The following is a 12705-nucleotide window of genomic DNA, read 5'->3' as shown; positions in this document are numbered from 1 at the left end:
CGGGGCCGCGCAGGTCCCACCCCCCACGCCAGCACACGCACGGCGCGCGCGCACTTTCGTCACCGCCCTCCCAGGTGGGTCCGGCGGGCAGGCGCAGAGAGAGAGGCCGCGTCGGGTGCGGGGGGAGGCGGTGCTAGGCCAGTGGGGCCTTCAGCGTGCTATTCCAGGGCGGCGAGAGCGGTACGGAGTGGGGGCGGGGGCGGGGGCGTCCCGCTCTGGACTCTTCTCCTCTTCCTTTCTTCCCTGCCGTAGGAGCGGCGCACGCCTGGAAAGGGCGGATAGTGGGCCCTCTGCGGCCCAGGGGCTGTGGGAGGGGTCCTGACCGAGAGGGCAGGCCTCTAACCCGGACCCTCCTCCCTCCCACCCTCGGAGCTGCGGGGCGTCCCGGGCCGCCGCGCCCTGCGCCTCCGGCCGGTGCTCACCTGCCCTCCCAGGGATTTGGGGCCGGCCCGGGTAGGCGCGGGCTGCGGTCAGGCCTTCGCGAGGTGTCCTCGGCCGGTCACTGTAGCGCGGCTTCTCCAGTGTGTCGTATTCTGCCACCTCGCCCCTTCCCAGTTTGGATCTGAAGATGACTGTGGCTTGTGAGGCACTTCTGCGGTGTGGAGAGTCTGTTCGCTGCTTTGACTATCGCGTGGATGAGCGCTTCCTCGGCTCCAGGGGGTTCCCTGGTTTCTAATTTCATCAGAGGCTGCATCTGCCAGGGATTAAGACTGGATAGATAGAGAAGATAGAGATAGATATGTGTGTGTGTGTGTGCGCGCGCACACACACACGTGTATGGGAGTATATCACCCACACAAATAGGCTCAGAGTACCAACTTATTTAATTTTGGGTTTCTGGAAGGCTCTCTTTTCCTCAAGCTTGAAGTGGGTTGCTTTGAGACAAAAAGCGAAGTATTGCTTTTTCACAGTGGGCAGTAAATGAACTCTGCCACCCTAAGAGATTGAATGGACTGAATTTATAAAGAGGTTAACAGAAGGGCCTATGACGGTCATTTTGGGTTATTGAGGAAAGCTGGGAGGTTGGGAGATGCTTAAACCTGGGCTGCTGGACAGGGGAAGGGCACAGCCCACCTAGCTGTGTCTGGTGGTGTGGGCATGTCAGTGCTGGTCTCTGGGCTGCTGGCTTGTTAAAGGGTTCATTCGTTGTTTATGAAATGAACCTGTAAGTTGATTTATTGCAGTTGAAACTGAACTCTCATTCAAACTGAGTCCCATTAGTTGGTGGGAAATCAATTTAGTGGACCATGGCCATCATTAAAAATAAATAAAGAAAGAAATAAATAGAACAGAAGATATCAAAGTGCATTGTCCTTGGTAAGGGTTATTATTCTTGACACTTGCTTCAGGTACACGCATGTGCGAGTGTATTAAGAAATGTTAGAAAATATTTCTATGTGTCACAGAAAAGTTTGAAACATATGGGTCTTCTGTAACCTCCTGTTTGCCCTCTTGCCTTCCTCAACCTGAGGATGCAGTTAGCGCACCAGAAATATACAGTAAAGAACAGAGTGGGATTCTTTCTTCAGGCAGGATACTGCCCAAGAAGATAGTTCACTCTTCACTCATTGGAAATATGTGCTATTGAAGAACAGTATTTCAATGGGGTAGGAAGTAGGCTGGCCTACTAGGAAGAACAGAAAGGAGGATGGAGTGAAGTTGTCTTTGTAGGTTTGATTTCTTGGAGTTGTTTTGGGTAGGATCAAGCCATTTATATGAAAAAGCATATGCTCTGGTTGTTTTTTCCTTGGATGGAATTGTCCATTTTACCCTTAGAGCTTCTTGGGTGTATATTTCCAATGAAACATTTTGCATATTGACTTGATTTTATGGTCATAAAGCTGCCGTGATTCATTGCTGAATACTGCTTGTGAGGTATATCTGGAAAGTGAACTGGAAGCCACAGTTACCTGGTTTTTGAACCTCTGAGGATCACTCAAGGCATTTATGTGATGATGATGATGATGATGATGATGAATGCAGTTATGAATCTGAACACATAGTGCTTTTTCTCCCAGTGCCTAGTTAGGGTTACCACATGTTAACAGGCAGAAAGAAGAAACATTTCAGAAAGCCTGAAATGGAAATAGAATTAAGTGCATTGTGGAATTCATGAAGGAACAGTAGCAAAATGTTTTATTATTGCTCTTGGATATGAAAGGTAAAAATATGTCCTGGAGTTCATTTTTCAGGGGATACCCTCATGGACAATGAACATGATTATTTAGGCTCTCCTCAGCAGCTGGAATCTTAAATGATGCAAGAGTTCTTAAAACCTGTCTTGCCCCACTCCCGTTTGGGGGTTTATGACACCTGGACCCACATTAGATGGATTTTCCTGTTGTTTAGTTTTTATGGCTATGTGGAAGCTTAGAGGGTCTCAAAAATCAGATTATGATTTAGCTTTTCTTTTTAAGGCTGATGATTTGTTCTGGATTGTAGTTCACCCTGGTGCGGTTTTACATGTGTGTTAACAATAACAACCAGCATGTAAGAGGGAACTATGATTCATATCCCAGAAATATTGCTCTGGGTCAGGCAATGTGTTCTCTTAGTAAGAAAGGTACTAGGTTCCTTATTCACTAGTGAAACAACTCAGAGTGGGAAAGTCTCTGTGTTAAAAACCTAAAAAAAAAAAAAAAAATCTGTGCCCCCTAGAAAAGAGATGGAGCACTTCTCGTTTCTGCTCTAAGGTGAAAAACACTTTTCAGACTGAGTGATCTTAAGGAGACAACTGTAGTGCTGCCCTGAAAAGTAGGGAGTGACGCTATTCTCTGTGCTGGAGATTTGGGAAACAAACTGCTTATCCTGCAGAAATGGTCCTTACTGGTTAATTCAGAAAGAGATTCCCCACTTACATGAGTGAAGCTAAAGCACATGCACTTGCATGCCTCTTTGCTCTTCCCAATTACCCTTGCTTGGTAGAAAATCATCGAGGCTTGGAGAAGCTGATTTCAAGGTCACAGACTTATCAGTAGAGGGGAGGATGGGGTGGAAGGGATATGGTTTGTATCAGCAGCATTTCCTGTTTGAGTCCAGGGACTCCTCTCGGCTTTTCCTTTCCTCCACTGTCCACCCAACAGCTCCATAAACCTGGCTCCTTGCCACTGACCCACTAGAGTGGTAGTAGGGACATATGTATATGATTGAGTAGAGCTGAACTTTGCTTTGTGCATTTTCTGAGTTTGACCATACCAATTATTACAAACATTTCTGGACTATAGATGTTTGCACATCTGTGAAGTGGGGGTAAAGAGGGAGGAAAGCCAGAATAGACAAAATCTACACATTGAAAAAGCAGCAAATTTCCAGATTTACTTAAGAAACATAGCTTTGAATACTTTTGTGACAAAGTGGGGAGAGGTGAATAAATAAGCAAATACAGGACAAGAGCTCTGGAAACATTTTTCTTTTGTAAGTCAAATGGAGAAATGGGGCCCTCAGTGGCAACCCTGGCAGAAACAGCTCATCATGCTATCGAGGGATACTTTGCTTATTGATAGGGACACTGTGAAGGCTCACCTTGGCATGTGAGTCAGGTTAGCTTCAGTTTTTGCCCCAGGCAGTGCTGGGTGTTATACAGATATTTATTAAAAATACAGCTTTTAATTCCTGAGTTTTTAAAGATTATGTGACAACCTTGATAGAGAAGACAAAGTCCTTGCCCTGTGTAGGGTGTGTGTTTTTCCGTGTACTTTATGAGTGGTTAAAGCAGCATCTTAGCTGTGCGGGTATTGTGCAGGTTGTAATAGAAGCAGCCTTCTAACCTTGGACAAGTCAACAAGTTGCGTAATATTTCAGACTTCATTTCTATTCTGCAAAATGGTACTCACACTGTTGAGCCCCCAGAACCATTCAGAATCCTTAGCTGATTTCAATCCCCTGTAGATTCTTGCTCTTTATTATTTGTCTTTTTGTTTCCATTGGGTGCTGAGGAATGAAATCATCCAAGAAAGTGATCTGTGTGAAAGTACTTTGAGAATTGTAACATGTTATATTTGTGTGAGGTTAAAAAAGATTCTTGAAAGAGGATCATTGGACAACAAAAGAGTAATGAGTTTTTCAGCAGCAAATAAGAGTACTTGTTAGTCCAGAATGATTGAGGTGAAAACTGCAGGGAATGGCAGGGTCCTGGGATTTCCTTTTCTTGATTCTTCCAAGCTTCTGATAGTCTTACTTCCTTCTGCTTTAACGAAGAAGACATTTATATCCTCAGGCTTGTGGAGTTTGTCCTTTTTGTGGCTGCTTGGTGCATTTGATTTCTCTTAGTGTTTCTTTTCCATACTCTTACTTAGTAGCAGAATCTCCTTTGGCACTTCTTTGTGATTGTGGACCTTTTTATTTGTTTAGTCTCTTCTGCAGAGCCCATTCCTTTTGAAAGGTCTTTGAAATTTATGTAACATGCCTTACCTAAAGATGGAAATTGTTCATGTGGAAACAATGTATAATTATATAGAGGTCTGTGATACCAAATACATTTCCATAAACCTTAAAGCTCAAGTAATGGTACTTCCCAGTTTTCTACAAAGTAGCAGAGGGGTAGACACTTTGTGTCTTCTTCAGCTCAGTCTCTGTGTAATAAAATTAGTTAAAAAAGAACTCTCTATTTGTAGGAGGTTTTCCCAAGTCACTGGGAGCCTGGGAGTTGTACATAAGAAAGATCTCCAGTCTCCCAACACGGAGCCTTTTGGAGCTAGAGTATGAATTGCAGTTCCAGATTAATTTTGTTCATTTAACAGATACTCACTGAGCTGCATTTGTGTGCCAGGCACTGTTCTGGGTCCTCAGTGTGCAGCACTGTACAGGGCAGGCAGTCAGGCGCAGCCCCTGCCCTCATTGACCATCCTTCCGATGGGATCTATAAGGTAATGCCAAGTGAAAAACTCACCTATATGTACCTGAAATCTACAATCTTCCCTGGCCTCCACAATTGAAGGGAGATGTTAAAATTAAACCAGGGTAGAAAATGATCATGGCTCTTGGATTATATCAACAAGCAGTTTATTTCCCTTCCCTCCCTTTCTCTCCTCCTTTCTCTCTCCCCTTCCCTCCACTCCCCTTCCCATCTCTCTCTTCCTTTTCCTTCTCCTTTTCTTCCCTCTCTCCTTCCCTTCCTTTCTTCCCCTCTCTTCCTTTTACCAAGCCCCCTCTCCTCCTTTTCCCCCTTCTTGGAGAGGTTGTGATTCATAGTCTAAACCTGGAGGGCAATACTCAGTGCTGGCCAGAAAGTGTCATGAAAAGCCATCTCTGGCACTGGAATGTTCTGATCACCTGGCCTTCTTAGTGAGAATGTTGTAGAGGAGGAAATATCATTGGGGTTACTTTCTATGAAAACATAAAATTCAATGTTGAAAGAAAGTAGTATTTATAGACTACATCTGAAGTGAATTAGGGCCTGTGTCTACCGGATGGATTTATGTTAGGAAATAACATTAGGGCCAAAGTTGCTTTGAAGTAAATTGCTGCCTCCATTATTCTTCTCTGAATCAAACCAGTTATTTAGTGGTGGGATGGGGTGTTTTTCCACAGTGGGCAGGGTAGGCACTGGGCCTGGGAGACGATTCCGGGGACCTGTAAGCATAGCATGGTCTAGTCCTTGCACAACCAGCACCGTGGTTCCTGATAAACAGATAAGAGCTCTACAGTGTGTCTGGAGCCATGAGTGGGGATTTTTGTAGTTGTTGTTGGCTACTTCATTTATTTTACTCAGCAAACGTTTATTGCACTACTATTCCATGAGGACCTGCTGAGGTCTTTTGCTGGGGTGGGAGTGGTAGGGACAGACTTACTTTTTTAATGAATAAGGGATATATGATGCAGTAAGTGAATATATTTGGGGGTTTTTGTGCTTTCTGGTTCATAGGCGGGCTTACTCCTGTCCATTTGATGTCTTCTGTCCTTTGAGTCTGACGATCACCGTTAGGCCCACCCAGAGATCGTGAAAAGTCTTTGAATCAAGCCCTTTCTTGTGAAAACGTAAGTGCTCCCTGGAGATGGGAATGCGTTACTCTTGTGTTTGAGGACAGTACAAGCAATCCTCACCGTCTGAGTCTGTGATTCCTAAATTCCTGCAGGGAGTTCAGTTGCCAGATTATCAAGGTTCCTGTTGGGGTTTTTTCCTTTCTTTCTGAGTTTGAGATAGTGAGTAGCAAGAACTAGAATGTTAGGGATATCAGCTTTATTTCAAAAAAAGTGTCTGCATTTATTCAGTGTTGGAGTTTGGACCATGGAAGTTGGAGCAGTGAGAGTCCCTCTGGCATGGGGTGCCCAGAGGTCCTCAGCGCTCGGGGGGAGCATCTGGGGCTGCACTTTTACACAAGGCTTCACAGGAGAGGCGCCTTTGGAGCTGGGCAGACTTAGCTGGGCAGAGATGGGGGTAGGTTGGGGGGCTGGTGGGCAAGGTGTGGAGAGGAGGCCTGGGTCTGGGTTTGTGCACGGACTGCCCTGAAGAGTTTAGGGGGGTGCCTCGAATGGCAGGGTTTGTTATCCCCAAGTCAGGAGAGTTCTGGGAAGCCCCAGGCACTTCTGCAGTTCTTGGACAAACAGAAGTGTTATTAAAGAAGCAGAGTGGTGTGGAGAGGCAAGGTGTCTCCTTCTCAGGAGAGGAAGTGTGTGTGGTGCTGGGCTAATCTGGAGGGTTCGGTGGAGGAGCTGAGGAGCCTCTTCTCTCTGGGAGGCCGGGCAAAGGCCCGCCAGTATCAGATGGAAAAGCTTGGCTGAGATTGGAGGTAACTGCAGCCTGGACCAGAAGGACCGCTTTTCAGAGCTATGTTTTTTGTTTGTTTTTTTTCATTTTGTTCTTAAAGACAATTTCTAGTTACTGTTCTAGAGAATGGAGCTCTTGCCACCGACACTACAGATTGTCTTCAAAACTTAAACTGGGTTAAAGTGAATAATTTTTACCTGGAGTTCGTCTGCTTTTCAGTTGACTCTACAAGCATTGAGTTGGGTAAGAGTAAAATGTGCATGCGATGTCACTATTCTTGATTGAATAAGGATGATTTAACAGTTGGAAAAATATTAATATTTAAGTTAGTTACCATGTTAGCTCTGTTAAGAGCATGTGTTCAGGAAGCTATTATTTGGGTTCAGGTTGCAGCTTTGTCACTCCTAGCTGTGTGACCTTGGCCCCATCATCTAACGTCTCTGAGCCTCATTTCTTCATGTACGAACGAGGACTAATAATAGTGCCCATTTCATAGTTTTTGTGAGGCTTAAATGAGAGGATAATGTAAAGCATTTACTTTAGTGCCTGATACATTATAACTGCTCAATAAATTTTCATAAAGGAAACAGAAAAAAGACCAGATTACCCTTAGAGCTGCTTCTTACCTTGAGCTCTCTTGTGTGAAGTGAGTTTTGTACGATACAGCAAGGCTGTAGGTTGTGGTAAAAAGAACCTTGGACAGAAGCTGGCTCCACTTCTGGTTCTGTCCAAGAAGCTAGTTCAGAATACAGCTTCTTGGCTAGTTGTGGGGCTTTATGTAAGTCACTTCTCTCTGTGTCTGTTTCCTAATCTGTGCAATGAGATGTAACTAGATGTTGATGACAACAATGATGGTGATGATGAAGACAGCCAATAGGTATTGCATTCCAAGCACTGTGCTCTGTCCTTTGAATGGCTTATCTCATGATCATCTTGTGTGTCTTGCAGGAGGTGGTATGTAGTTCCTTCTCTGGGGGTACCTGGCTATAAAGGTAAAGCTTGCCTCATCTAATAGTCCTCAGTTCTGTGTGTCAGATGTTAGTGGTTCTATGTTTGCTAACTTCTTTTGTAGTCAGTTTTCTAATCTTGATTACATTTAGGCCAATGCTTACTGGGTTGTCATAAGGAAAACTCGGGAGAGTAAGCTTCTGATTTGGGGCTACGTTATAGTTAAAAAGTATTTATGAAGTGTCTAGATATTCCTGAGGAAGTAAGTAGTGGGTTTTCCCCTGACTCTTATGAAATAAAATCTTATCTGAAGTGCTTTGAATTTACACAAGGCAAAGCTCTATGTAAATACTGCAGTGGTAGAGGCCTTTCTCATCAGAGCTCTTGAATGAGGCCTCCTGCAGCCAAACATTTGGAGGTAAGAACAGGCGTGTTTTGCAGCAGGAAATAGTAGTTGGTTGTAAGTTTTTCTTAAACAGGCCCCTATCTGCTGCCCACGTGTTGCAGGAAACTGGGGATTATTATATTTGTTGGTTCTAGGGAGCCACTGGATTGAGGTTCTGCAAGCTGGAGTCATCAGTGTTGGGTTGGTGCTTGTTTTTATATCTCCAACCTGCTCTCCCAGACCGCATTTTTAGTTGCAGTATGGGGTGGGTAGTTTGGGAGACTGACCCAAATAGAAACCTTAATCAGTGACTTGGCAAGGACATTCTTTGGCTCTACTTTGCTAGCCTTGAGCTATCCAGGTGTTCTGGTTTTTCCATTTGGAGGAGAGGTGATGTGGTGACAGACAACCTGGGCAGGTGCTCAGATAATATGCTTTCTTTCGGGGAGTAAAAGTCCTGGTCTCAGGGCCATGAGTGTCAGCAAGGGCAATTACGTGCAGATTTTCTTCTGTGAAGGACTTGGAAGGTGGTCACTAGCTGGGTGTGTACCGGAGGACCAGTGCTTCCCCCCACCTGTGGAAGTGATGTGATGAGGAGGGCATTCTCTGTGCTTTTGTATTCCTTATAGTGAGACCTGTGGTGGGGCATTTCCAGCTCTCTGACCCCAGTGAGACTATCAATTAGCAGCCCTGGCCGGTGTGGCTCAGTTAATTGCAGGTTCAATTCCTGGTCAGGGCACATACGTGGGTTGCGGGTTTGGTCCCCAGTCCAGGTGCATACAAGATGCTACCAATTAATGTTTCTCTCTCACGCTGATGTTCTCTCCTTCTTTTTCTCCCTCCCTTACCCTCTCTGTAAAATCCATAAGCATGTCCTCGGGCGAGGATTTAAAAAAAGAAAGGAATATGAATCAGCAAAATTGTAGCTGGTGTGCCAGCTAATCATTTTCATATCTTTTAACCACTAAGATTTATATTTAGTGACTAATGATCTTGTTTTGGAAGTGCCGTCTCCCACACAAGTCCCCAACAGTGTTTTATTAAAACAACAACAACAACAAAAACTGGCTCTGTAAGGACACTGACTTAGAAATAAATCCTTTCCCTTTTCTTTTTCTGCAGGATTTTCCCTCTTGGTATCCAATGGCTTTCTTTACTGGGCTCTGGGGTCCTTTCACCCATGAAAGCAGAGCACTCAGCCAGCGCTGTTTCAGGTAACTTTTCCCATTAAGTTCTTAAAGCTGCATCTTTTGAGTAAGTCTCCAGTCAGGGCTGGCTAGTATGGTGACTGGAACAGAAGTGGAAACTCTGGGAGGTGGGCTTGGGGTCAGGGAAGCTGGAAGAATCAGACTGAGCAGCTGGGGCTTGGTCAGGTGAGGTGAGGGGCATAGATAAGGAGGTGCCGATGATGTTAGTAGTGGGATAGGGAACTGCATATGGTAAAAGATGAAACTCTTCAGTCCTTGCCAGACTTTCAGTGAATCTGATATCTGTCGACCTTGTCAGTCCCCTGTGCATTAAAACCTCTTTTAAAAATGAAATCGTTTTCTAAAAGTTACATGCTTATTATAAAAAACTCAAGCATGATAGAAATGTGACAACCTCCCTTCCTTTTAGCTGTTAAACCAGGGGGAGAACACAGGTTGCATTCCTGTTGGCAAACACGCTTTTTGGCCGCATTCATGCACTTGTTTCGCAAGTGTTCACTGAGCACTGTTCCTGGGTTGCTCATAGAGAGATGAATAAGAATTGCTTCCTGCCCTGAAAGAGTTCTCACAGTTGGCCATGGAGCAAACTTGGAAACAAATAACTCTAAGAAAATGTGACAAGTGTAATAATAAAGGTTTGTGTGTTGCAGTGGAAGGCCTGAGGCCAGAGCTGCTAATGGAGCAGGAGGAGGAAAAGAGAGTGGAGGTGGCCTTCCCAGAAGGGTGGGGAGCAGGCCTGTCCAGGCCGCCAGGGAGGGCTGAGAGGCATGGCATGCGGGGAGCTCCAGGGCTTCCCGGCCACTGGGGCACAGAGTGGGTGTGTGAGTGGTAGGAGATGACAGGCCTCACAAGGCAGGTACATGGGGGCCAGGTTGTTGACAGTGTAGACAGTGGGGAACCCCTGAACACTTCCAAGCCAGGGAGTGGTCTCAGCTTTGTATTCTAAAAAGAGCTTTTGGTTAGCAGAGGGAAAAGCTCTTGTAACCAGTTAGGACATTAATGTAATAATCTTGGTGTAAGAGAGTGAGTTGCCGAATTCAGGAAGTGTTGATGGGGTGCAGGGAGAGGACAGACATCTTTAGGAGGTAGTATCAGTAGGACTTGACAGCAGTGGATTTTGATGGAGAGAGAAGTGTATGGCTTGGGTGCTGGAGTTTCTGGAGAAGCCAGGGTCTCAATAGGAAATGTAGTTGCCGGAAGAGGATTGCAAGGGGAGGCAACAAAGTGACTGTGGGACCTCCTGAGTTTGCAGGATCTGTAGGATATGTGAGTTTAGAGTGGAAATACAGGACTGGAATACAGGAGACAAGTGGGGCTGCAGGTGGAATTTACTAGTTGGAAGCCATACAAGTAGAAAAAATTGCCTGGAGTAGGCATGTGGAATGAAAGAAGAGGGCCTGGGATAACCCTGGAGAACGTCAGTACTTAAGGAACTACCATAGCAAACCTACTCATTCATGTCTTCTGGTTCCCAGCACCATACAGATGAGAAAATTTGGGAATCAGTATATCTGGGAGAGCAGGTTTTGCAGGCTAGGCAGTGGGTGAGGCCTAGCTCATAAGGTATTTCCTTAATCCTGAGTCCTTTTGGAAGTCAGAGCCTTAGAGTTCAGGCTGCCATGAAGTTTGTCATAACAGAAAATTGGGTTCTCTTTAAAACCTTTCCAAGTCAGGATCTTAGTTGTGCAGAAATTGTCTTGGGTACAGAGAAGGCCTTATAAACACCTGACTTTCTGTCAGAGCCCTGGGTTGTTCTCCCTTTGGCGCATTGTTATTAACATGTGCTCTCTCCCAAGTTTTGCCGGCTCAGAGACTTCTGCACCCTGACCAGGAGAGGTGCAGACCTCAGACTTTTTTCTTTCCCATCAGCACCACCAGGACCCTCAGTGCAATTCAGAAGATGACGCGCGTGCGTGTGGTGGACAACAGTGCCCTGGGGAACACCCCGTACCATCGCCCTCCCCGTTGCATCCATGTCTATAACAAGAGTGGGGTGGGCAAGGTGGGCGACCAGATACTGCTGGCCATCAAGGGACAGAAGAAAAAGGCGCTCATCGTGGGGCATTGCATGCCCGGTCCTCGGATGACCCCCAGGTTCGACTCCAATAATGTGGTCCTCATTGAAGACAATGGGAACCCTGTGGGGACCCGAATTAAGACACCCATCCCCACCAGCCTACGCCGGAGAGAAGGCGAGTTTTCCAAGGTTTTGGCCATTGCTCAGAACTTTGTGTGAGCAGAGCCCGGGCTGCTGGCGGCAGTGGGGCTCATGAATGGAGCAGTTCCAAAAACTGCGCCTTTGTTGACAGGGACCTTGGGGCCCCGTGGCTTGGGGAGAGCATCCTGTGAGAAATAAACATTTTCACATATGTTTTCTTCCTAAGCTTTCTGGAATGTGGTTGTGAGGTAAATGACACTGAAGCAGTTAAAAGGTGGCTAACCCACGTCTGGCCACAGTTAGCACAAAGCAGCCGTTGAGCTTCGTCAGGAGTCTCAGTCTCGGGAAAATGAGGTACCAAAAGCCCATCTATGAGTGTATGGTGGAATCTGTCCCTTCTCAGCGGGCAAATCCCCCTTTTTTCCCAAAGTATCCTCTCCCTGTGTCAGACGGCTTGAAATACAAAATGGTCATGAAGATTACTGGGTTAGCATGAATAAGAGCAGAGTGACTTGTTTAGTCTAGTGGGATGTTGCCTCTAGGCTCTGTCAGAACCCAGACAATAATCCTTTCTCTACAGCGGAGTACCCTCTGCTAGGGACCAAAGCACTCCTCTGCACCCATAGCAGAAAACTTCCTCCCTTAGCTGCTGGGGAAGTGGGCTAGCCCTTGTATTTTGCAAATGACTTAATCTTGGGCCTGTGCAGGTGATTCAATGACAATTTATCTTCCATTTATTTGGTGATCTCTTTTGGGAGGTTTGGGGTCCCCCTTGGTTCCTTTGATGGAACCTCATCAACTCATTTGTGAATTCATTCATTTATTTATTCAGTGTATTTTGGGCACTTACTCATTAAATATTCCAGTGGTCTCTGAGAGGCAGAGTAACGATGATTAAGAATACATGCTGTGTAGCCGGGCTGCCTGGGTTTTTATCCTGACTTCACCACTTACCACTTAGTGACATTGGGCAAATTATCTAACTTCACCGTTCCCTCAGTTTCCTCGCCTGTGAAATGGGGATATAATAATGGTAGATACTTGATAGGGCTGATTTGAGAATTGAGTTAGTACTTGTAAGTGCCTGGCAATAATAAGTACTTGACAGGTATTACCTATTTTCTGTTATCATTACTGAGGATGTGCCAGCACTGGGAAACAAGTCAGTAGAAGCAGATACAGTCCTTGTTCTCGAGCTTACAGTGTCCTAGGGAAATGGGCACAAATCACTTAGTTACTTGAACGAATGCAGATCCCTAAGTGTAACAAGTGCCTATGAAGGCGGGATTAAACTTTTTCA

At 45.5% G+C, this 12705-nt stretch overlaps 1 protein-coding gene across 5 annotated transcripts; it reads left to right on the top strand.

The window, feature by feature from the left end:
- The first annotated feature begins 38 nt into the window (after positions 1-38).
- MRPL14 (mitochondrial ribosomal protein L14) lies at positions 39-11616 on the top strand. Of its 5 annotated transcripts, XM_054569424.1 has the most exons (4): positions 5782-5976; positions 6807-6949; positions 9162-9253; positions 11117-11616. In XM_054569424.1, exons 3-4 carry the CDS (start codon positions 9183-9185, stop codon positions 11481-11483), a joined length of 438 nt encoding a protein of 145 aa, XP_054425399.1. In that variant the 5' UTR covers positions 5782-5976; positions 6807-6949; positions 9162-9182; the 3' UTR covers positions 11484-11616. The 5 variants fall into 5 exon arrangements, with proteins under 5 accessions (XP_054425400.1, XP_054425404.1, XP_054425399.1 ...); XM_054569425.1 differs by lacking the exons at positions 5782-5976; positions 6807-6949 and adding an exon at positions 39-74; XM_054569429.1 differs by lacking the exons at positions 5782-5976; positions 6807-6949 and adding an exon at positions 83-180.
- The last annotated feature ends 1089 nt before the right edge of the window (positions 11617-12705 follow it).

Source organism: Pteronotus mesoamericanus, unplaced genomic scaffold (genome assembly GCF_021234165.1).
Source record: "Pteronotus mesoamericanus isolate MK-2021 breed Mesoamerican mustached bat unplaced genomic scaffold, CSHL_Meso_final contig_20, whole genome shotgun sequence".
NCBI lineage: Eukaryota > Metazoa > Chordata > Mammalia > Chiroptera > Mormoopidae > Pteronotus > Pteronotus mesoamericanus.
Note: the sequence above shows the minus strand (reverse complement) of the source record. Positions and strands in the feature narration are given on the sequence as shown.

Bases quoted from the DNA above. Each gene is read 5' to 3' on its own strand.
- MRPL14 (XM_054569425.1), top strand. From the start codon at position 9,183: ATGGCTTTCTTTACTGGGCTCTGGGGTCCTTTCACCCATGAAAGCAGA. The intron at 9,254-11,116 runs GTAACTTTTCCC...CTTTCCCATCAG, and splicing joins CTCAGCCAGCGCTGTTTCAG to CACCACCAGGACCCTCAGTG.